This window comes from Sus scrofa, chromosome 13, assembly GCF_054392235.1.
Source record: "Sus scrofa isolate SSC_HxYL_T2T_F1_AM1 chromosome 13, Sscrofa_HxYL_maternal_Yorkshire_Landrace_v2.0, whole genome shotgun sequence".
NCBI lineage: Eukaryota > Metazoa > Chordata > Mammalia > Artiodactyla > Suidae > Sus > Sus scrofa.
This window is the reverse complement of record NC_139395.1, coordinates 40784450-40809676: the sequence shown is the minus strand read 5'-3', so window position 1 is coordinate 40809676 and position 25227 is coordinate 40784450. Positions and strand designations below refer to the sequence as shown.

Genomic DNA, 25227 nt, shown 5'->3' with positions numbered 1-25227 from the left:
CTGGTTCCCAAAAGCCTTGGGACTTCTCTCGAGATGTCCCACAGCATGTCCCAAACCAAATCCTCCTTTACCTGGGTGGACTGGCAGCTTTTCTTTGGCTTGCCCCTGGGGCCCTTCTCAGCAGCCAGAGTGGCCTGTCCCAAACCCTCCTTGGACTCCTGTAAGAAGCGCCCATTGGGTTCCTGCTGTAAAGTGCCTCTGGAACCCGCTCACCTGGATTCAGTTGTTGCCGGCACCTCTCAGGATCCTTTGGGGTCTAAAGACTTCACTACCTTGTCCTCAGGGATTCCTCCTCATCTGGGAAGATGCTCCCTATCCATCCTGCTGGCAGACTGGCCACCCTCCTTGGGCAGCCTGTGCCCTGGGGTGGCCAGAATCATCCACATGGTGGCCCTCTTTGCCAGGATGGTGGGGGCCTCCTTGTCTTCGTCTTCCCAGAGGGGGCCAACCAGAGTTATCTCGGCTTTGCCCTCAGAATCTGGAGTCAGGCTCGGTCAGGGGCCTGGGTCCAGCCTGTGAACAACCAGAGGTCTGGTTTTACCTGGGGTCACAGCTGGGTCTAGGGCTGGGATCACTGTCACAAGGTCAGGGGCCTTGGTCTGAGGGCCAAGACCTGGGTCTCCTTAATCATGGGCTGTCAATGGGGTCATCAACCCTGGGTCCTCACCACCTCTTTTCTCTTGTATTTAACTCTGAGATGCAGCCAAGGAGGGAGGTCTACCCTCTTTGTCACCTGGCTTCTTGGGGAGACCTCGGTATTTGGATCCCTAAGGCCAACCTTGGTGAAGTCCTTGAAGCACCCACCAGGTGGCGACAGAGATGAGCTGGTCTGGTCTGGTCTGACAGTGCCTTGCAAGGCAGGAGAAGGACCCCAGAATTAGAGGGAAAAGGGGGTACAAGAGAAATTCTGCTCCTGGTTACTCCCATCCCACTCCCACATGATGGGAAGCCTGGGATGTGTGCCCATGACCTTTACCAGCTTAGGACAGTGTCTCAGCCTCTCCCCATTCCTGATTATTCCCCTACCCCAGGGGGGCTTTTCATCTCCTGCCACCTACCAGGCAGGACCTCACCTATGTCCTTCCTTTCTATTGTCCTTGTTTTGGGTCTATGTTTTATTCACTTTCACCCTCCTAGCTGATAACTCTGCTTGTCTCCCCAGACTTGACTCACTAATGGTAGGATTTCAGGCATGGTGGTGGATGGGCCAGGTCCAGGCAGGAAGTTTGAAAGAAGGAGAACCCAGGGAAGTCAGCTGGAGCAATGCCTTTGAATCCATCCCTTGCTGACTGGCATCATCTTCTTTGCCCTGCAGCCTTTGTGTTTAAACCTTTGTATTAGCTGTTTTGTCTCGGCTTTGGTGACATTTGTTCTGGCCTCAATCTTCCTCTTCTTGGCTGAACCCTGGGCAGTAGGAACATGGTCATCTCATACTCCGCGTGCTTCTTGGATGCAGGTAGCCACACAGAACCATTTCTGGGACCAAGGGCAGCTCTGTCAGCTGTTTTGTATTGAGCCAAGAATAGAATTTTCTCCTTTTGGTTGGATATAGGGGTTGGGAGAACACTATGAAGCCAGGGTATAACTTCACCACACTCAGAGGACAGAGAGTACTGCTCAACAAGGTGTGAGTTGAAGGCCATTAGAACCATGTGTTCCTCACATGGAAGCCAGAGGGGTGGTGATGCCTGGCTTCAGTGATGTTTTGGACCAGCTCTCCTTGGAATGGGGGGAGATGGCCACAAGTTGGAAGCTGGTACCCACCTTGCCCACAAGGGAACATCAACCACCAGGAAAACCAAGCCAATCCAACCCAGCATTTATTATTGCACCAGCCTGTTTGCAACCCCAAGGGATCTTCTGGCTATGGCATGGGTAGGAAGCTGTGTGGCCTCAGGAGTGCACAGCAGACCCAGGATGTGACAACCACCAGGCTCTTGTCCAGATGGTACATGGCCCTGAGGACACCTTAGCCACACTCCAGAAGGGTGGGGTGAGGATGGGGTTGCAGAGATGGTGGTAATAACAATATCAGTGGCAATACAAATAACCAAGAGATCCAGCTTGTTACAATACATAGATGGCAGCAGTTAAGGGTATGTGTTTTCAGAGTTCCCGCTGTGGCACAGTGGGTTAAGAAACTGCAGCAGCTCGGGTAACTGGGGAAATGTGGGTTAAAGTATCTGGCATTGCCACAGCTGTGGCTTGGATTCAATCCCTGGCCCAGGAACTTCCATGTGCTGCAGGTGTGGCCATAAAATTTAAAAAAAAATGTGTTTTCACTTTACCATCAGCAAGATCTGAGTTCAAATCCTGTCTGTGTGATAAGGTGAAGAATCTGTTCTCTATAAGGCTCACTGTGAAACAGGGACAGAAGTTCTTGCCTTGCTGGGTTGATATGAGGATTAAGGGACCCACTAAGTGCACATCTCTGAGCCTGAGTCTAACAGCTGGCACACAGGTAGGTAGCCAAGGGCAGTCCCCACAGCCCATAGGGATGGGTAGGGCTGGTGGCAGTCTCTTCAAATTGTCCCAGCTATCCTGGGACCACTCCACTTCAATGGGAGAACTTCAGGCACTATTGAGGTGGTGGTGGCAGGTGACCTTTCGGTGTAAGACCTTTGTTCCTTCAGATGATGCATGTTCCCATATGCATTGTCTCGGTATAGGCAGTTGCCGTCCTCTTGAGAGTTACCAGGAACTGGAGTCTTGGGCGTATGCAAATATCTTGCCCTTGATTGGTAGAACGCTTGGGGGCGGAGTCTGATGATAGCTCCGCCCCACAACTTCCAGGTGAGAGCTCTCAGCACTCCCCAGTCTAAGCACTCTTGTCTCCCGAGGCAGGTGCAAGGGCAGCGTTCTCCAGAAAATTCTGGACAGTGACCTGGGGGCCCAGGTAGCCTCTGAGCCCAGGACTGGGTCTGACCTCACCCAGCAAGCCTCTGCCCCTGGTGCCATGGAGGGTAGGTGGGCGCAGGCAGGAGGGGCCGCCCTGGGCCTCTAAGCACCCAGCGGTCAGACCAGGGAGACTTCGGCCTGGAAGCTGGAGGAGCGGCGCGCACTGGGGCTGACACGGGTCAGCATGGAGACCTGCGTGCTGCACGTGGCCCCGTTGCTGCCTCCTGACGGGTGCTGGTATTTGGAGTCCCAGCCCAAGACGCCCTGCTGGTGCCAGCGCCGCCACTTCCGCCGCAGCTCTGCCTGCACCTGGGAGAAGGGAGGGTGGTCAAGCCCGCCACTAGGAAGCCTTCAGCCCTGCTGATTGGGCTGTACTCCATTTAGGGTGTGGAACTAGCTAGTCACATCCTTGTGGGGAGATCAGATCTAACTTGAGAGATCAGAGGCTACCTTGGGTGGTGCAGAGTTGGGACCTCTTAGGAGCCAGGTCCAGTCAAGGAACTGGAGTGAGGAGAGGTGAGAGCCAGAGAGGATCAGAGAATTCAGTCCAGAGAGGGAGAGGGATACTTCCTGGGGGTGGGGGGTGGGGTGGGGGGTGGGTGTATCCCCATCTTCTGATCCCTGCCCTCCAGCTCTCTTAAGCTCATCCAAGTAGATTGCTGTGTTTTGTAACCAGAGCCCCAGAGTGACTCAACTTTCTTCACTGCCTCCACCCATTCTCACTCCCTCTGCACACAGCCACCTAACACAGTACATCTCAAACTCTGATGTGTGCATGAATCCCCTGAGGTCTTCTTAAAAAGCAGATTCAAAGTCAGCAGGCCTGGGGTGGGCTCTGAAATCAGCATTTTACACAAAGACCACAACCTCGAAGTAGCAAGGTTTGACCTTTCCTTGCTCTGTACATATCCCATCAGTATTTCTGGACCCGTGGGCTATCAGAGTTCTGTTTCTCTGCTCCTAAAGTCTGGGAGGGGCTTACCTCACCATTGAGGAAGCAGTAGAGGATGGCCACCACAAAACCCTGGAGAGGAAGGGAGCAGGAGAGGTAAGGCAGGCAGAACTTGGGAGCCCCCAGCCCTGCCCCACCCCCATGTTCCTCTGGTGAAGCAAAAGGCTAAACACACAGTAGGTGCTTAATAAATGCTTATTACAAAGAAAAGACTAGAATCTAGTGGTAAGAGGCCAAGGCGCCAGGCGAATTTCCTTAAAGCCCAGAGAAGAATGCAGCCTCAAGTCGATAGTTCATACCTGGAAAGATCCCACGATGAGCTCAAAGACCATTTTCACTTCGGCCTTAAAATTGTCAGGGAAGAAGGCAAACATGATGTAGTGCACTCCAAATAGGGGGATCAGCAGAAGAGTGGACTTGGCTAGTCTCCTGGGGACAGGGGAGGGGCAGGCACTGGGTATAGGCGTCTACACGTGAGGACACACAGGACACAGAAGATGGAAACAAGGACAAGGATATGAGGATGGACTGTTTTGTGTGTGTGTGTGTGTCTCTTTTTGCCTTTTCTAGGGCCGCACCCACAACATATGGAGGTTCCCAGGCTAGGGGTCTAATCGGAGCTGTAGCCACCAGCCTACACCACAGGCACAGCATCTCACGACCTAAGCTGCGCCTGCAACCTACACCATAGTTCACGGCAATGCCAGATCCTTAACCCACTGAGCAAGGCCAGGGATCAAACCCGCAACCTCATGGTTCCTGGTCGGATTTGTTAGCCATGATGAGAACTCCGGACTGTTGGTTCTTGTAATACTATGTCCATATCTCTTTCTGTTCCATATCTGCAGTACCTGCATTGTCTCTTGCCCCACAGTCTTCCTTGCCTGGACAGAAGCATGTGAGAGAGACACCCCCCTATTTTCGCATTCTAGCGGAGAGTGTATAAAGGAGGGCCAGTGCTAAACCCCAAGGACAATGCACAGGAGTGGTATTTCAAGCTCTGTGACTGCCAATGGGGATGTGTTCTTGAGCAACAAGTGATCCTGGTTTCCCCTCCCCTAGTCTCAGTTTCCCCAGTTTGTACCATGGAGCAAGTGTATGCTCAGCACGTAACAGAGTGGGGCCTGCTGTAAACTTGGAAGTGCTTTGGGTGCTATAAAGTGCAGGGCATCATGCGAGACCAATTGGCTACCGGGAATGAGGGCATTTGGGAAAGAAGTCTTTGTAATTAGGTTGCTAACTACACATGCCCAAGGCCACTTGGGAGGATGGTGGGTGCTCAAGTTTGTGCCTAGTAACCAAGAATGACTCAAGGTCAACCAGTACTGCCCTGTCTTTGCCTTCTCTGCTGTGTCCACTTCCTCAGAAATCGCCACCTCTTCTGGGATGGCACTCCTTCCCTTCACTCTCCACACCAATACACACACCTCCAGCATTCTCTGAAGGACCAGCTCCTCCTTCACTAGCCTTGTGTGCTTGACAGGGTCCAGAGTCACTCTCAATGACTTGCCCCTCTCCCATGGAGCAGGGCTCATTCTGGTTTAGGCCTCCCAGCCACTTGAGCTGACAGCTGACTCAGGCAGTGTGACCCCACGATTCCCTGGCTGGGAGATCTGAGGGGTGGGGTGTGTCTCTGCCTCTCTCTTTCCTGCCTTGGCAGTCAGTCCCGGGAAGCCTAAGCCTGGGCCTGAGGACCCACAGCAAACTGGGGGCAGAGAAGCTGGCCTTGATCCTCCCACTCCTTCCTGGACCTCGTTCCCAGCCACGCCAATATCCAAGCACTGCCCAGCTCTCCTTGGCCGCAAACTTAGCCCACGCGCCTGAGGCTGACAGATGGAGGCTTTCTTTAAATTGAAGGCTTTGGGGAGGTGGAGAGTGGGAGCTGACAGCCCCTCTGAGGGGAGCTCCATCTCCTACTCCCCCCACCCCTTCTGCCTGCCGACAGCTGTTCAGTTTCCACCTCACCCACGTGAACCTGGCAATGACCAGTTTTCTTTGCCTCAGATTTAAGCCCCTGGGAGCAGTTGTGTGTTGGGGAAAACAAGCCCCACAGGCAAAGTGGAGGAAGAGAGGGCACAGGCCTGCTGTGCTACCCCTTGGCAGACCACAGACCCCTGAGGGGCCTTCCCTTCTCAAACTGGAAGAGAAGCTCCACCTCCACACTCCACAGGAGGGAGTGCTGTCACACCAGGAACGTGAGTCTTAGTCTCATCAGAGAGAATCACAGGATTCCAGAATAGAATCCTAAATCCAGCAGCTCGTGACATTCTAGCCAGGAATCTTAGAACCACAGCACATATTCCTGCAAGAGAAGCCAGGCCAAGGAGAACATTCTAGAATCCCAGGACTGGAAGGCCCTTATGGGATGCCCCAGGTTTGTCTTGTTTATGCAGCCCTGATAATCAATCTCCCATTCCCATCTGTGTCTACGCAGACCTACTCACCTTCCTGCAGCCACCCCCTTCATGTTTCTGTGGTGCTGTCTTTAAGCCTTGTTCTCAGGAAAGTCTGCCTGTTCTCCAGTCCTCCCAAGCTCAGAAACAGCCCTCACACTTTCTAAGCAAGGGTATGACCACAGTCCCACAGACACTGTGCCCTCCCCCTGCTGAAGCAATGTGTTCCCAAACCCTAGAGGAGGAGGGAATTCTTGTTAGTTTCCTTATCTGTGAAATGGGGACAATTTAGAGGAGACTGTACATATGAAATGGGAGGATGCCTGGAAACCCCACAGCACACGCCTGGCATAGAAACTGTGGATGCCATTATTACTGCTGGGGAGTGCTGAGTCCTGAATATGGCTGTCTCCTTGGTTGACTGGGAGCCCCCCGGGGGCATTCATCTGCTGTGCATATATTATGCCCCCTTTCTTTTTTTTTTGTCTTTTTAGGGCTGCACTCATGGCATTTGGAGGTTCCCAGGCTAGGGGTTGAGTGGAGATGTAGCTGCTGGCCTACACCATAGCCACAGCAACGCCAGATCCCAGCCATGTCTGCAGCCTACACCTCAGCTCACAGGAACGCCGGATCCTTAACCCACTGAGCGAGGCCAGGGATGGAACCCACTTCCGCATGGATACTAATCAGGTTCGTTAACCACTGAGCCACGAAGGGAACTCCCTGTGCCCCCTTTCTGTGCCAGGCACATGCCAGGGACTTCGAACATGGTGTGAACAGGACATGGGTTATCTACTGTTTTCTTAAGCTCCCTGATTGGCAGTAGATACACAGTGGGCCAGATCACCTGGTAGGGAAATCATGCAGGAGAAGCAGACCTGGGGCTCACGGGCCTGGTGAGGGTGAGGCTGGGCAGGGGATATGCACGGACTAAGCCAGGTCATGCGGGCAGAGGTGGGCAAGAGCAAGGCAGCTTTTTGGTGATTCTGGAGGGAGCCTTCAGGGGATGTGGGATAATTCTGAGGAGTGGGACTGGGGACACTAGGGAGGCCAGGACCCTGGACTCATACTCACGAGTATGGGCTGTTGTCACTCTTCCCGACATCTGGGGGTCGCAGTTTCTGAACCAAGATTCCGATGATGCGAATGAATAGGATGAAGTTCACCTGGTGGGTGGGGGCCAAGGTCGGTTGGTCAGAGAGGGAATGCAGGGCCTGGCTACCCTTCCATCTTTTTAAAATTTATTTGTGTCTTTTTAGGGTCGCACTTGCAGCATACAGAGATTCCCAGGCTAGGGGTTGAATTGGAGCTGTAGCTGCCGGCCCACACTAAAGCCACAGCAATGGAGGATCCGAGCCTTGTCTGCGACCTATATACCACAGCTCATGGCAACCCCGGATCCTTAACCCACTGAGCAAGGCCAGGGATTGAACCCATGTCCTCATGGATGCTAGTCAGATTTGTTTCCACTGAGCCACAATGGGAATTCCTACCCTTCCATCTTACCACCCCCTAGCTCTTCCCCCTTTGGGAAAGTTATCCAGGAACTGTTCTTCACATCCCCAAGGACTGGGCCTCCCAATCCGCTTTCTCTACTCTAGAGGAAGATCTAGTGGAGAAAGGGATGGGGACAATCCTGCGTTAGGGATTGGGAAGCCTAGGGTTCAGTTTCGACCTAGACACAAGTTTTCTGTGGGACCTTGGAAGACCTGTTGTCTACCCACTCTGGGCCTCAGTTTCCCCATCCCTACATGGTGGGAGGACACCTTACCAGGATGGAGGCGAGGATGGGGGCCTTTATGATCCACCACAGTGAGGAGTGGATGGTGTCCCAGCATCTGGATAGGGTGCGGTGGGGGGGAAATGAGAGAGGTTGTCCTCAGCCAGAGAGAGTCAGCAGTCCTCCTGCTGTCCCCGGCTCTGCCCCCAAACCCTTCAGAGACCGCTGGCCCAGAGTCTATTACTCCCAGGTCCCCCTCACCCCACCAGGAGTCCTCCCCCAAGTGATGTCAGCCAGGAGGAGGGGGCAGGGTGACAGCTTACCCATAATCCTCAAAATGGATTCTGACGACGGTCCACACCATGATGAAGGTGCTGGGCACCCCTGTCGGGGCCAAAGGGGAGAGAAAGAGGAGAGGGCATGGGAGGCAGAGGGAGATATTGGGAAGGAAGAACCAGGGAAAGGCAAGGAGAAAAGGTGGGCTTCCACCATGGCCACCTCTAGTGGCATATACGTACTCAGGTTGTTCACTGGGCAAAGAGGCTCCACTGAGGGGATACAGCTATATGCCAGAGGGACTGTGTTCACCTAAAGGTCTTTTTCTAATCTGGGCAGAGGCATTGTATAGACTAGCAGTAGCCCTGGGTATCTGAAGGGCTAAAGGGGAAATGGAAGGACATTCAGAGGACCTGTTGGGCCCCCAGGTCAGCCTGAGGTGCAGCTGTAGCCAGAGGGCACCTGCTCTGGGAACAGACAATTGGGGGACTTTTATCAACCACTGGCTGAGAAACTTGAAGGCAAGACCTACATCCCAGCAAGACCTAAGGCTGCAGGCTGAGGTGGCAACCCCTCCCCTAATGAGCTCCCCAGCTTTGCCCCCTTGTCCCCAGCCTGGTAGCCCTCCCTGGTACCATACCCCAGCCGACGAATATGTACCCCCAGAAGTACTTCCGCTCAGAGAAGAAGGACACGGCAAGTAGGGTGTGCAGGTAGAGGCCCTCCACCAGCAGCCAGAAGAAGTTGGCCATGACACAGTACTGGAATAAAACCACGGCTGCCTTACAGCCCACCTGCAAAGGGAGCAGGAGACAGGGGGCTCACTGGAGCTGTAGGGGTCCCTGCCTGATCACATCTCTGGGGTGACAGATTTGCAATACAGACTGTTTAATCTCGTTATTTTTGTATTATCACCTTAAAATGTACTCAGTGGCTTTCTCATTATCTCTAATTTTAGATCATCTGAGGCTTTAGAATAAGCTTGCAATTCAAATTATCCATCCATCAATTATCATCTATTCATCTTCCAGTCTATATGTCTATCCACCCACCTACCAATCCAGACATCCACCTATCCACCCATTAGACAACCACTGCCAACTCACCTATTTACCCATCTACCAGCCATGCGTCTCTCCATTATTATCTCTCTGCACCCATCAGCTTTCATCTATCAATCCATCCACATACTCACCTATTTTTCTCTCCATTCATCTACTGTCCACCTACCAGACATCCACTGTCAACTCAGACACTTAGCCATCTATCCAGCCATCCATGTATCCACTTGTCCATCAATCTGTGTATCCATCTACTCATCAGTCTACCCACCCACACCCTCTACCCATCATCTATCTAATTTTTCTTTATCCATCTATACTCTTAGTCATATACACACTATTTACTCATCCACCCATCTCCCAACCCATTCATTTATCACCCTCATTATTCATTTATCTGATTCCAATTATGATGGAAGGTTGCTGGGAGAGGCATGAGGAAGAAGTCTTGCTTGTATTTGCAAGAGTCCCTGAAATGAGTAGGAAGAAGGGCTGTGGATTGTGGAGCAGGGCTTAGGTGGAATTTTTGGGGAGAGATAGAGAAGGAAAAGAGGGAAGAGGAGAGGAAAGTAGAAGCGAGAAAAAAGAGGCAAGGGGAGGGATGATTATTCTTCCTGGGGGCCAGAGGAAGTGATGGAAGAATAAGTGCCCCAGGCAGGTGAGGACAATACCGATTCAGGGGAATACCTGAGTAGGGCAATCAGGGGCTCTGGGTGGCCCACATGGCATGATTAGAAGATCTTCTGGGCCCTCTGTCCTCTCCCAGAATTAGTCTCCCATTTCAGATCAAGACCAGAACCTGTGAGCCAGAGGTTAAGGCCACCCTCCTCCAGGAAGCCCTCTGCTTTTACTCCTCCCTCTACCCAGAATACAGGTTCCCACCCTCCCTTCCTGTGCCCTTCGCTTTGAGACATCCTCAGATGTCCTCCTCTCTCAAAGGTTGCAAAGTCCTTGCTCAGGTCTTACTTCAGTCCCTCCCATTACATGCTATTTCCCCAACTCTCCCCCATCTGCTTTACAGCAAGAATAACTCTGCTCTTTAACTGGACAATTATCTGTGCTTCTCCTTGCCTTAGAAAAGCTCTGCAGAGCTGCTAGTGAATTGGGAAGCCCGCCTCCACAATTATCCTCAACAAGCATGCTGGAGGCTGGAGGCTGTTCCCCAGGCTCCAAGGCTCACACTGCACAGGTCTGAGCCCAGCTCCTGAGCAGGATCCTCTGAGGAGCTCTGGGAATGGCCAGGGTGGTTCCACTGAATGTTCCCTCCTCCTTGTTGAGATGCCTAAGATTCCATCATCAATCTCTGCAGAGATTCACTTTCAATTTCACTCTTCAGGGAGAAGGCACTGCTGACCCCTGAAATAATACACTGCCTCTGAGGCCACTTATGAGACAATGCGTCACTGACTACAAGGGGTGGGTGGGAGCAGGACTGGTCTCAGCTCCAGGGGGTGTGGGGGGGGGTGTGCTTGAGCTCAGATTCACCTGGAAATGGCCCTGTTAGTGATGGGCACTGAATTCCTTAAGTGCTTACTTAAACTCCCTTCCCTAGGAAGGTTCAGAGGTGACTGATGGCAGAGGAAGAATAGGAGAGGAGGGCTGTGTGGGTTTGGAGTAGCTCCAGATGGCAACGGGCGTGGGGCGAGAGTAAGAAGGGTGGCAGGGTGAGCAGAGCCCTGGGTATGCAAATGGCAGAGGGGAGAGTTGGAAGAAGGCTTGGATGTCCTTGCACAAATGGGGAAACTGAGCCAGGGAGTTCCCCAAGGTCACATGGGAAGTTAGCAACAGAGGCAGGGATGAGGGCTGTGGGCTTTGGCATGAAGACCCATTTCCCACTGAGAAGAGGTCTTGTGGAGCAGGTCTGTGAACTCCCCAGATGGCCGAACACCATCTCCTGGTGCTGGGAGGGAAGGAGGATGCAAGGAGCTAGAAGGCAAGGTTGGAGAGGGGTTGGCTATCTTTGGAGAGAGAGGGAGAGAGAGGAAGGGGGAGACAGGAGGAAGGACGAGGGGGAAGAAAGGGAGAAGAGGGGATTCAGAGGAGGGACAGAAGAGGGAGGTGGGCCTGGGCGGGTCCTCACCGAGCCCTTGGAGCAGTGGTCTGATTCCTCGCTGTCGAAGAGGGCCAAGTCTTTGATGAAGACGGCGGTGGCCCTCAGGATGAAGGATATGAAGAGGTGCATGTGGATGTAGTTCCGAGTGCAGTGGAGCTTCCTGTGGGAGGCGGCCAGATCTGGGAGGCCGAAGATCAGACCCCCACCCAACCAACATGGTCCAGTGCTCATCAGTGGGGCGGCGGAGCTTGTAGCCTCTGAGTTCAGGCCCTGTCCTGAAGGGGAACCCTGTCCCCAGGTACCCCACCCATGTGTGCAGCCTGGCCCACAGATGCTTCCTCCCAGGGCACAGGCCCCAGCCTCTGGTGCCCTGTTCCCAGGTGCAGGGCCATCCTGTGAGGGACAAGGCTGAGATAGGTGAATGCTGAGCAGCCTGCTGTCTCTAGGGGAGGCTGGCCTTGCAGGGGGGGCTGGGGCAGGGCCATGTGCTGCAGGCTGTCAGTGGAGGAGGGCAGAGCACACCTGGGTGAGGAGTGACCTGGCTGGTCTGCTTTGAGGCCTGTTGCTGGGGCTGGACCTCACCTGAACAGGCTCAAGATGGCGGTGGCGACCAGGAGGGCGGCGAGGGACAAGCTGTAGCCGATGGTGTAGCCGGTCTTCACAGAATTGTAGAACACTGTCTGCTGCTGCTAGAGGGAGGTGGGTGATTATCTTGGGTGGAGCATTGGGGGGGCTCACCTAGGGGGTATTGGCAGGAGCGGGGTGCCCTATATATCCTGCCTCCCTTCCCTGCCTTGGCAGATGAGAAGCCTGAGGCCCAGGGCTCCCAAGAGAAGCTGAGTGGCCCCCTCTCATCCCCAGACTCCTGACCCCTGGTATCCACAGTTGAGACAGTACAGCTTCCCAGGGTGGGGTGGAGGTTGAACTCAACCCTTCTGTCTGCTCCTTCAGGAGGGAAATGTCACATGTTCCATTTGGTCCACCCATTCATTCTTCAGTCACACGTCCAACAGCCCTTCTGGGCCATCCTTGGGGACAAGAATGCTTGTCCCTCTTGTCCCTACACAAGACCCCCTTGCCGGGTGGTGAGGAATGGAGAGCAGTAAAGACACCGAGGGGGAAGGGTAATTCCCTAATTGCGACACTCAGGGGCTGGGGTTAGCGGGAGGAGGACGATCTGGCCTTTCTGGGGAGGCAGGACCTAGATGCCAAGGGCTCCCTGCTGGCCCCTCCCATGGATACACGCAGAGCCACAGTCACTGGGCAGCCCCCCCCCTCCCCACCCCCGTCCTTCCTATCCCTTGCACTCTTCCAGAATAGAGGCTGGGGGTGAAAAGGGATTTAAGGGATTTAGATCCTGCCTGAGGGTGGGCGTGGAAGGCCTCTGAGGAAATTGCTGGCCTCTTGGCAGGAGTGAAAGCCCTGTCTGCAAAGGGTGTCAGGGATGGGACAGATGTCATCTCAGACAGACAGACTGCCTGCACCCACCAAAGCAGAGACGGACCCTAGCTCAGGACTCCAATTACACTCTAGCCTCCCCATTAATATCCCTCCCTGGCTTCTGGCCCCACATCCTTACAGAGACCACCCCTGCTTCACCTGCTCCAGGGCGGATCCCTGACCTGGGGCTGAGGACAATGGTCCTATCCCTGACTGGCTGATGGGTGTCTGAGGCTGGTTCCTTCCAGGATCCGCACCTCAGTTTCCCCTCTCCATGGGCTCTCTCTGCCCTCCCATCTCCAGGGCTGGAGCAAGGCTCCCATGAAGGAGTGGGGTGGGCTGACCTGAGGGTGCTGCTTCGTGTTTGCTGCTGTGAGTCATTCTGGAAGCCCCCTCCTGCGCCCTGTCAGGGGAGCCAGGGGGTGAGCCTTTGGGAATGGGGGCCTGGAGAGGAAGGAGATTTGGGGAAGGCAGACCCCTGGCATCCTGACTCCCACACAGAAGGCAACTATGCCCCTTGGTGGGAGAGAGTGGGAGGAGCTAGCAAGCCAGGGCACTCTGGGGTGTTTGTGGGGTGCACCAAAGCCCACCTCGTCCAAACCCGATGCCTTGTCATCCATGCCACAGGCAATGGGGTAGGGGCCAGGCTCCAGGGGCGTCCAGCCCTCGTCTGTGCAGTTGCGGCTCACGTTGAGGCCTGGGTGGAGGGCAGGGGTGGAGAGGAGAGAGGATGAGGCTCAGAGTGGACAGGATGGTGTAGCAGGCATGGGGCCTGGCTGTCTGTGCTCAGCGCTATTCCTTCCCACCCCGCCCCCATGGCATTAGGCTCCTGCCGTTCTGACCTAGATGCCCAGGGCACCATGGGGTAGCCCGGGGCAGGGAGAAGCCTCTCCAGGGCTATCAGGGGATCCTCCACCACAGATAGCAGTCCCAGCAGACTGGGCTCAGTGCTGCCCCTTGTCATGTCTAAACCTGACCCCAGGTGCAATTTAAACTCTGATCCTTGTCACAGGTAGCCTGGATCCTTGGCACAGAATGGTTCCTGACCCCTGGCATGAGTTGAATGCTAACCCACATTGCAGGGCCATGGACCTGGCGGGGCAGATGGCTTCTTATTCCTGTGGGCACAGACAGCAGCCTCTGGCTGGGGTGAGGGGCCCAGGCCTGCCCAGTCCTCCTGGGTTGGTCTGCCTGGACCTACGGGCCTGGGTTTCCCCCCACACTGGGGGTTGGGGGCGGGGGTTCAGATGTGCTGCTGGAGAGGGACCAAAGGTGAGGCAGGAGATGGGTGGGGGTTAGATAAGGTCACAGATGTGAAGTCCTTACAGATGGGGAAGCAGGAGTTCCTGGCAGGAGCACCTGCTAAGGCAAAGTCAAGCATGAGAAGAATCAAGCAGCAAAGGGGTACAGGATCTCTGGGCTGAACCATTGAGGCTGGGGCTCCAGGCCAGCGGCACTCTCCACTGTCCCTGGAGGCCCAGTTCTGAAGCTAAAACACAGAACCACTAAGCGAGCATGTGAGATGAGGGGTACCCCTAAGGCTCCCCACACTCCAGGGAGAGGAGGGGTTGAATAGAAAATAGAAAGAGCCCCCCCCCCATCCCAGGACTCATTACAGAGACATTGAGTCCAGGAGAGAGCTGGCTGGCCAGGCTTGTTGTGGGGGAGGGAGGGAGAAGGAGGAAGGAGAAGAGGAAGGAGGGGGAGGAAAGGAGAGGGAGAGAGAAGAGCTAGGAGGAGGAGGTAAGGAGGAGGGAGAGAAAAGTAGGAAAGATAAGGCGAAGTGATGAGGAAGAGCTGAGAGAGATGGGTCCTGACATCCTTGCCCTCTAGCTCCTTTCCCCCCCCTGCACCAACACCATCAGCACCACCAGCATCACCACCATGGTCACAATGCTCACTTTGAGAACTTTCTACATGTACAGCTGTACAGAACACTTCAGGCACATTATTTTGTTGAAGCCCCTGGAGCAGCCAGTGAGGAAGGTAATACCATGTTACAGATGAGAAGTAAGGCTCCAAGAGGCTGGTCACTTGCCCAAGGATACATAGAGAGGACAGGCAGAGCAAGTGTGGTCTCTAGAGTCTTTCCAGATAACCTTGGCCCTCACCTGCACTGAGGTGATGGAGAACTCATTTCAGGTGTGCAGGTGCAGGGCTGTAGGAAGCATCAAGCTGTCCTGAGCTCAGGGAGGGTCACTGTGCATGCATGTTTAATATTTCCAGCTTTGCCAGGTGCTTGGAACATCCCAGGCAAATTCCCCAGTCACTACTTCTGTAAATCCTCCTGCACCATTTGAAAGAGGTTCTTGTCACCCTACTTTATGGATGAGGAACTGAGGGACAGGTGGGAGTGGGGGGATCACCAGGAAGGAGCATCTAGCTGGATCTCTTTCCACTATGAGGTCTCAGGAGTGGCAGGAACGACTCTGCTGGGGAAGGGACACTGGGCGGGGCCTTTCTACCTTGGTGTCCCTTTTTCTGTACAGGCCTCCCAATCATACTGCTGCAGGAAGCTCCCAGGGCGCAAGAAAAGTCCTGTTGCTGCCACTTCTCAGCCCCTCATCTTTCCCCCACTGCAGCTCTGGGTAAGCCAAGCTAGAGGCTTCAACTAGCCCCTCAGCAAACTGCTGGTCCACTTTGGCCCCAGGTCTTAGGAGCTCACTGGGGGCTCTGAGGCCATGCCCCCTGCTAGGAGCTAATTGTTGAGGCAAAGGTAAGTAGGAAACAGGAACAAGGCCAAATCAGCCAGGCTTGAAGCAAGGACACTAAGGCCTCAGGCTTTGGGCTCTCCACTCACCAGAGGGCCCAGGGCTTAATGAGGCCACGCCCATGACCTAGCAGGCACCTGGTGTCATCTTTCATTAGGCTAGTGAGCTTGGGTGACTCATCAGTGTCTACACACTGCTTCACATGCCTTCTGTGGGGGCAGCAGAAAGCAAACATTAATGTGTTAAGGTTAGTGATCAGGAGTCATCATTAGTCCCATTAAAAGATGGGAGAGTTGGAGTTCCTGTTGTGACTCAGTGGGTTAAGAACCTGACTAGTATACATGAGGATGTGGGTTCAACCCCTGGTCTCGCTCAGTGGGTTAAGGACCCAGTGTTGCCTCAAGCTGTGATGCAGGTTACAGATGGGGCCCTGATCCCGAGTTGTGGTGGCTGTGGTGTAGCTCTGCAGCTGCAGCTCCAATTAGACCCTTAGCCTGGGAACTTCCATATGCTGCAGGTTCGGCCCTAAAAAGGCAAAAAAAAAAAAAAAAAAAAAAAAAAAAGAGGATGAGAGTATCAAGGCTGAGAGAGGTTGGGTGACTTGCTTATGGTCACATAGCAAGGAAGAAGCAGGCCTTGGATGCAGACCTAGGTCAGCTCAACTCCACATCTTTCCAGGTCCCCAACAGTGTCTGAAGGGGCGCCCTGTTCCCCAGAGCTGGCACTACCTGGATGGCAGGGGACAGCAGTGGGGAATAGGTCATCTTCAGGGCTGGACAGCCTCTTTGAAGGGCCTGGGACTGTGGCCCAGGCCTCAAAGGAATCTGCTCTGGAGGAGATCTCAGTGGAAGACACCAAGGGACCCCAAGAAGCAGCCAAGAGTCTCTTTCCCCCCTCTTCTGGGCCTGTGAACTGACAGACCTTGTGTATGTAAAAGAGACACAGAGGGGCAAGGGACTCTAACCCTGTCCCGGGAAGGACACCCCCCATTCTCCCAGTCTCCTTCCTCTCACCATGTCTCTAAAAGAAGTCACGGCCTTCCTGCCCCCTCACCTCCCTTGGTTCTCCAGGTGAAAACCCCACTCAGTGATTAGAAGTAGAAATCAGGAATCATCTCCTCCCCACTCCCCCCACTTTCTTCCCATCTGTCACCAGGCCTGTCCCAGCCTCTCTTTCCTCAGCACCAGCACCACCTCATCTCCCTGAATTAGGTAGGAGCCTTCCGATGGGTTGCCCTGCTTTCTTACCCCCTTCACCCTGCTATCACGAGAGAGCCAGAGGGATTGTTCTAAAATCTAGGCCTGACCATGGCGGCTCTTGCTAAAATGCTGTCAATGGCACCCTGTCCCAGCCAGCCAGGACAGTCATCTTAGGTTGACAAGACTGCCTTATCTATGGCCTCACAAGGCAGGGAGTCTCCTACAGACCCCATAGACACAGGCGATATACACTGTGGTGTTTCCTCATCAAAATAGCTACCCTATCTCTTACTCTTAAAAAAAAAAAAAAAAAGTCTCCTCAAATATTTAAAGGCAAAAACAACACAGATGAAAGGCATGCAGACTGCAAATAAAAGGCCTAAGCCTCCATAAACATTTTGGTGCCTTGGTGAGCAATCTTTGCCTGGCCAACCCTTCTTCCCAGGTTCTTTACCCGGCCTGGGCAAATGACTTATTTTTAACTCCCTACTATCTTTATCATCTACAAGGTTTCTTCAACTTTCCCTGTAGAACCAGGTCCCTTCAAACCCTTCCAGGGAAGACACTCCTTCCCCATTCTTATTACCCAAAGGGGCAGGCGTTAGGGTTGCTGTCATCCCTACCCCACACTTCCCTTACTTGTGAACTTTTCTCTTTGGAATTTAGGGTCAGTTGCTCACACCTTTTTCATTTAGTTGCCCAGGAAAACACACCCCCTTTCCTTTACACATTCAGCCTCCAACCCAGTCTCCTATTTCCTGCCGTCATTTTCAGAGGCTAAGGCTGCCAAATACAGCGGTGCAGGTTGTTTGCTGCACAGGGGCATCTGGCTCGTGGTCCAGGGGCCAAAGTTTACTTCATATTCAGCTGGTCACCAGATGGGTTCTGGTGAGAGGGTGACTCCACCTGAGGAAGGGCCGCCATTCTTTCATGTGCCCAAAGGCTCAGTGTGGGCTCCACTGAGGCTGGCAGCCTCAGAGTTAGCCAGATGGTGGGCTGCAGTCCAGGTTCTCAAGTGAAGGAGCTGCCTTTACAATTCCATCAGGGACAGAAGGAAGAGCCTCCGGAGGAATGCAATTAGCATAGTGTCAGAGTGGAATGCAATTAGCAGGCGCTTCCAGGGATCTGAGGAAAGAATGGTTGCCAAGCTCTGCTGATGGGAGTGAGGGCTGCTGGAGGAGCTACCCAGGCATGGGGTCCCCCTGGAAGAGGGCTGGGCTAGGTGGGCGCTGGCCTGTAATACTCCACACCCGTGGCTGCTCCCTTAGGAAGGGCATCCTCAGGGAAGGTGTCCAGATCTCCCCTTCACTGCTGAGGCTGCAGCACTGAGCACTGGGGAGCAAAACTGGCCTGTCCCAATGGGGCCATTTGGTCTACTTCCCATCCCCGCTTTACAAAGAGAGAAACAGGTCCAGAGAGGGAAAGGCAACCTGGAGCGAGAGACTTTCTGCTCATCCTCTGAATCCTTACCTAGGTCCTGTCCATCATCAACCTTTTCCATCCCAGCCCTGCTCCTCCCTCTGTCCTCCCCAGCTCATCAAACCTAGACCTGAGTGGGGGCACACTTGACTCCTCCCTCCCCTTCACATACCCCTCCTCCCACCCTCCCCTGCCCTGCTCTCCACCCGAGTCCAAACCATCATCATCTCTCATCTGCCTTGGGGCAGTGTCTTCCCCTTTGTACTCTGAGAATCATTTCTTCTCCCAGAAACCATCAATGATAAAGTTAAAAGCCTGAACTGGACTGTGTCTGTCACCTGCTAAACCCCCACAGTGGCTTCTCCGTGAACTTGGGAAAAGCCCAAGTCCCATCTGTAGGAGCTGCGTGGTCTGGCCTCTGCCCGCTGGCCTCTTTCCTCTTCTCCCTCCCCTGACTCTCCACTCCAGCCACACTGGCCTCTGAGTTTCCTCAGGGCTCATCCCATGGGCTTTTGATCCTCTCAGTGGTTCCACCTCCAGCATCTTTGAGGCTCTTTCCCAGCCCAGGTCCTCAGACCTCAGCTGAAGTATCACCTCCTCAGGGAGGCCGCCATGATTCTGGCCTTTGCTTTAACCTCTTCTCCCTCTGAGTACCACTTACCATTTCTAATACGTGTGTTTGTTTTCTTGCTAAATGTCTCTCCAACTAGAATGTTAGTTCCCTATGGACAGACAGCATTTTACTCCTCTGTGTTTTGTCTAGCCCCGTACTGGTCAAACTAGTAGGTGCTGAATGAACATTCACTGAATGAAAGGATGGCTGACTATGTACCCTAAGCCTCTTTAATTATGCAGCAGCAAGGCAGCCCACTTCCTTTTCTTTTCTGTCTTATATGTGAACATTCACTTAAGCAGAACATGAGAAGGTGTGTAAGCAAGGCTGGTTTTGCAGAGTCTGAAAGATCACTGCTTCCAGGCAGTGAAAGATGGAATCATAACCAGCCTCAAACAATGGGAACATGGGAGCCGTAATTTAATCAAGTATCTGTCAGTCAATCAGTTATCAATTGCTGAGCAAATATTTAGTAAGCTGTTCTCACATGCTTATCTTTCTGTGAAGAGCTAATCAAATCCCATGAGTTCTTCAGAGAACTAGTGCCAGTGCAGCCTCTTTCAGGAAGCCCCCCCTGATTGCTCCAGCCCCTCTGCAGACCTACTTTGCCTTCCCATTTCCTTAAGAGGTGAGTCCCGGAGTTCCCGTCGTGGCACAGTGGTTAACGAATCCGACTAGGAACCATGAGGTTGCGGGTTCGGTCCCTGTCCTTGCTTAGTGGGTTAATGATCCGGTGTTGCCGTGAGCTGTGGTGTAGGTTGCGGACGCAGCTCGGATCCCGCATTGCTGTGGCTCTGGCATAGGCCAGTCGCTACAGCTCCGATTTGACCCCTAGCCTGGGAACCTCCATGTGCCGCGGGAGCGGCCCAAAGAAATAGCAAAAAGACAAAAAAAAAAAAAAAAAAAAAAAAAAAAGAGGTGAGTCCCCACTCCAGCAGACCCGACTCCTGCCACCCAGCTCCCACCCTTCAACTCAGGGCTCTTACCTTGAGTGGGAGAGAAGAGCTTAAAGATGAGAGGGCAAGCTAAGACAACCACCTGTCCCCGAGGGGTGGCTGGCCAGCAGGTGAGGTTGTCCCACATCTTGCTGCAGCCTGTGGGGTGAAGGCATAGGACACATGGGTCAGCATGGCCACCAGATGCCTCCAGCCTTGAGGCCTGAACCCACAGGCACCCACTCTCCTCCTCCTCCAGGCTTTCATCTTGAGAAGCCTCCAGTCTGAGAGGGGAGGCACAGTCCCACCCAGGCTGTACAGGGCTGGATAGGGAGTGGGGAGAAGGCGGCATAACTGCTGTCGCATGGTCCTCGGTGAGTGGCAGAACGCCCCCTGGGGGTGCTATGAACAGTGGTGAGGGTTTTGTTTGTTGCAGAGATTTGGGCAGGCAATAGGGATGCCAGGCAGCCGCCCTGCATGGTCCTGCACGGTCCTGCACAACGATGAATTGGGTAGCATTTGGGACTTTCCACTGAGCTGCTAAGTGTTTGCATAGGTGAAAAGTTTTTGTAATGACCAAAGCCTAGACTCTTACTTCATTTTACTCATAAACACAAGGTACTCATTGTATGCATTCAACAACACAGGTTTTCCATAAATGCAACCACGGAGTAAAGGGAGAGAAGATTGGGCTTTGCTGTGCTCTGAATGATACTAAGAGCTGTTCAATGTTTTGGAAAATCACATTACCTATAGCAGTGCTGCCAGTGAACCTGGGTTGGTGAATCAACTCCCATATATATCAATCTACATTTAAAGCTCTCACATTCCCAGAAGTTATATTTATAGGTACAACCTTTAGACTATGTTTTCTTATCTTTTGGTGTGATCATGCTGGAATGTGTACACAGTGTTTTATTGTACATTTCTTTACTCTTCATTTTTGTTTTACGCTACAACTAGAACATCGTTAAAAAACGTGTGTCCTAAATTTCATTTTATAATAGTAAAGGAGACATTAGAAAATATTTGTTATAAAAAGGAGCTGTTGGGAATGATAAGATGAGCCGTCTTCATAAAACTCACAGAACAACATAGATGCCCCCAACCAAGTCGAACTATGAATTGTGACAGGGGGTGGTGACCAGGCAGTGAATTCGGAGAAAACCCTGCATGGCGGGCTGTGTTCTGTCCACTGTGTACCTATTAGCCTTGGCGGGTTGGCTGGTGAAGGATGCACAGTGAGGTCCCCAGGGGTCTGCTTTAATAGGCAGATGCAAAGGTTTTGCCTGTTCAGGGTATGGGTGCCCTTGAGAAACAAGGCCTCCTCTGGATGCCCTCCCCTAAGGGAGGTTTAATTGTCTCTTTGCAACCCTGCCAGTCCCATAGATTTACTCAGGAAACCCAACCCCTGAGCCAAAGTCAATGCCAGCTGGGCCAAACCCAGCCCAGCCCAGGTCCGAAGGTTCACGAGTTCCCAAGCAGGGGGCCTGGGAGGAGGAGGTGGAAGGACATCCCCACTTGGGGAAGAACCTCGGGCCTGAGTGCTGAAGTGGGCTGGCAGCAAGGTGCGGGACCTTTCCAGGCTCTGGTAGCCAGGTGGCACCTGCAGCAGAAGGCTGAGAACACCTGGATCTCCGGGGCTTGGTCAGAGAGCACAGCCTCTGTGCCTCAGGGACCCCATCTGCTACTGCCCATCCTATCTTGAGTCTTCTGTGGCCTCACTCTGGCTCCCAGTCTCTCCTCCATTCCTGTGCCAGCCTCTCTGGAGGCGATGTAGTTGTCCTCCAGACCAGTCAAATCCTGCTAGTGATTTAAGACCCTGTTAATATCAGCAGAAAACATGTATGTAGTCTTTACATGCAGGAGACTGTTCTGCCCTCTTTACGTGAATAACTCATTTAAACCTGCCATTTTTCAGATGAGCAACTGAGGCACAGAGCAATTAGGTAACTAGCCCCAGATCACACTGCTGGTGAGGGGGACAGCCTGTTCACATGCTCTGTCTCCAGCAAACCTCTTGCACTCTGCTTGGTCTGAAGGGCTCTATCCTCTTTCTGTGGGAATTTTGCTCGGCTGGATTGTGTATAGCCTTGACAATACTGGACACACCCTGTCTTGCAGGCCAGCTATTATGTCTGAGTCTTTGCCAGGCTTTGGGCTCTCTGGATCTCCAGCAGCCCAGGTCAGGAGTGGATTCAGAGCTGAGTCTCTGGCCCTGAGTTCAGCTTCACCAAAAGTGGCACAGAGGGGAGGCTGGGCTCTGCCCTCAGTGTGTGTGGGGGCATGCTAGGCTCAAGGAATCTCAGTACCACCAGGGCTGGGCTATAGACTGTGCTGAGCAAGGGGGGACAGCCAGAAAAGAGGGGCCAGTAGGGAGAACATGGTCGGGGAGGGTTCCTTCAGGAGAGAGCAGGGTCAGGAAGCTGAGAGAGGATGACACCCAAGAAAATGCTGGGTGCCTGGAGGGCCTATTGTTGTGAGCTGGGCCTGGGAGTATTCTCTGTGTATCTGCCCCCAGAGAGGCCACAAAGGTCCCACCACACATGTCACCAGGCCCACAGAGACAAAGGGCCCAGGATGGCTATGTGTGTCCACTGGGGCTACCATCTCAACAGGAAAGAAAGCCCAGCTTGGGGTGAGGGATGGCAAGGCATGGTTGGGACCTCTGCTGTGTCATTTTTTATAGACATATGCGCATAGAATGACAACATACTGACAAGCACTCCCAGGCATATAGAATCACAGGCACACATGCAAACATATACACACATACATGTACTTGGACATGAAAAGGCCAGACACAAGCAAATTCAGGCACAGAGAGACACACACAACTCACAGACACAACATTTATAGACACAACTGAGAGTATCATAGACATTCACACCCCCCCCAACACACACACACACACTCCAACACACAGAGGTACAACATACCAGGCAGACATATCCACGCAGGTCCAAGCTTACCCAGACACATTTTCCTGACACACAAACTCAGAGTCAGACCTGGAGCTACAGACACCAGAGGCACAGATGCAGCCCCAGACAGACATGAGCCAGGAACACACAGCTGGATATGCATGAACATGCACAGAGCCCCTCACAAGGCCATGGGCAGACTCACCACCCACAGACCCAAACATGCTCTCCTCAGGATCCCAGGCCAACTGCCTGGCTTTAGGTTGTTGGCACCCGACAGGCACCCTGTGCCAGCAATGACCTCACTGGGATCACGAGGGTGGCCTGCCCTCAGGGCCTGGGAGGTGCTACAGTGGGGCCTAGAGTCTGAAGTCAGGGCCTCTCTGGGCTGCCACGATCCCGGATCCCACTGTTGGGGCCTTCCAAGTCCCTGTCTGCAGCTTGGTGCTGCCCATCTTCCCTGGAGGATCGGGGGTACATAGGCACCAGGCAGGGCCGGCCACCCCTCCACCCAGGTCACAGTCTCAGAGCCCCAGGAGACAGGGGTTGGTTCCTCCTTTAGAGCTGGGAGAGGCAAAGGCCATCTGTGAAGCTACACATACTTACGGTGCGGGAGGCACAGAGCCTGGGCATCAGGGCCCAAAAGGAGGGACCCAGGAGGAGGTGTACAACTGTCAGCCCCAGAGACAGGGATTGGACCGGGGAGCAGGAAGAAAAGATGCTCCCTGCTCCTGAGTGAGGCTGCTACATAAACTGTAAGCTCGGCCTCTAGGAGGTGACTTGGGAGGGAGGCACAGAGCTGGCACAGGCACCCCACTGCTCTCTCCCATCCTTCTCCCTCTCAATGAGCCTTGAACCCTATACCCACTCCTTGCTCACCATGGGAAGTCTATCTTGGCACCTCCAACTTCTCAGCCTCTCTGCTTCTCCAAATTCTATCTGCCCTTCTGAGTCAAATGGCACCTTTTAAAGGAAGTCTTCTACTTTTACCCGTTCCTACCGCAGGACTGCTGAGCCAAGTGTGGGGCACACAGGGTAGGGGAGTGAAGATTAGAGGGTGCTGCTATTCACCATAGCCAGGTCATGGAAACAACCTAAATGTCCATTGACAGATGAATGGATTAAATGTGATATGTATACACAATGGAATACTACTCAGCCATAAAAAATAATGAAATAATGCCATTCACAGCAACGTGTATGCAACTAGAGATTATCATACTAAGTGAAGTCAGTCAGAAAGAGAAAGACAGGAGTTCCCGTCATGGTGCAGTGGTTAACGAATCCGACTAGGAACCATGGGGTTGCGGGTTCGGTTCCTGCCCTTGCTCAGTGGGTTAACGATCCGGTGTTGCTGTGAGCTGTGGTGTAGGTTGCAGACGCGGCTCGGATCCCGCGTTGCTGTGGCTCTGGCGTAGGCCAGTGGCTACAGCTCCGATTCGACCCCTAACCTGGGAACCTCCATATGCCGTGGGAGCGGCCCAAGAAATAGCTAAAAAGACAAAAAAAAAAAAAAAAAAAAAGAAAAGAAAGAGAAAGACAAATACCATATGATATCACTCATACGTGGACTCTAAAATATGGCAAAACAAAGCCATCTACAGGATAGAAACAGGCTCACAGACATGGAGAACAGACTTGTGGTTGCCAAGGGGGAGGAGGTAAGGAGTGGGATGGACTGGGAGTCTGGGATTAGTAGATGAAAACTATTACATTTAGAATGGATAAACAAGGTCCTACACAGGGAACTATAGGTTCTGCACAGGGAACCATAAAGTCCTGCACAGGGAACTATATCCAATCTCCTGGGATAGATCATGATGGAAAATAATATAAAAAAGAATGTATATATATATGTATGACTGAGTCACTTTGCTGTATGGCAGAAATTGGCACAATATTATAAATCAACTATACTTCAATAAAAAATATGCTGGTAACATGGGATATACATATGGGGATCCATATCTCACAGTGAGCAAAAAAATCAATTCTAAGTGTGAACAATAAAACCCTAGAGCTTTTAAAAAGTTAAAAAAAAAAAAAGATTACACAGTGCTGTCATTTCATCTGATAGCCCTGCAGCTGGCCTGAGGGCGTCCCTGGCACCTCCCTTCACACTGCCAGGCCTGAGTTGTCCCAGACTTCCTGGGAATTTGGGTCCACATGTGCTCAGCCTCTGAGTCTGACCTTGTCTAATCAGCAGGATGAATTAATGGTTCATGTGGCCTGCTAAGGGTGGATTAGGATAGCAAGGCCAGTGTTTGTGCCTAGGTACCTATGCATGTGGTGTCACCTTTGGGCATTGTGCTGGCTGGCAGAGCTTAGTATTGAAAGGAGCTGGGCTTCAGCTTCCCCATTCTGTGGTGAGTCTTCCAGACCTGTGCAGGCTAGCAGGCTCCTTCTTGCTCTAGGCTGCCAAGATGGCTTTGAGCTTCCATGTGCCCTACGGTGGTCACATGCTGTCACCAAATGTCTTCTGCTCTTCCTCTGAGATGCTAACACCTCATGATGACTTAATCCCAGAGTGTGGTTTTCTGGGGCCAGTTCTCTGTATCTCAGCTCCAAACTAAGTCAGAGGCTAAGAAATCTGACCTGGGGGGCTCCCACCAGTGAGCTATCCCAGCCCTTCT

At 53.0% G+C, this 25227-nt stretch overlaps 1 protein-coding gene across 11 annotated transcripts in view; it reads right to left on the bottom strand.

Moving 5' to 3' along the window:
- Window positions 1–1802: 1802 nt before the first annotated feature.
- The window catches only part of VIPR1 (vasoactive intestinal peptide receptor 1), a 36532-nt gene continuing 13107 nt past the window's right edge, over window positions 1803–25227 (bottom strand). For 3 of the 11 annotated variants that reach the window (NM_214036.2, XM_013981508.3, XM_021068243.2), the window contains 11 exon segments: window positions 1803–3207; window positions 3881–3922; window positions 4150–4279; window positions 7318–7409; window positions 8015–8081; window positions 8287–8347; window positions 8880–9033; window positions 11381–11513; window positions 11936–12039; window positions 13384–13490; window positions 19722–19829. In NM_214036.2, the coding sequence (NP_999201.2) occupies window positions 3016–3207; window positions 3881–3922; window positions 4150–4279; window positions 7318–7409; window positions 8015–8081; window positions 8287–8347; window positions 8880–9033; window positions 11381–11513; window positions 11936–12039; window positions 13384–13490; window positions 19722–19829 (1190 nt within the window). In that variant the 3' untranslated portion in view covers window positions 1803–3015. 11 annotated transcript variants of the gene reach the window in all.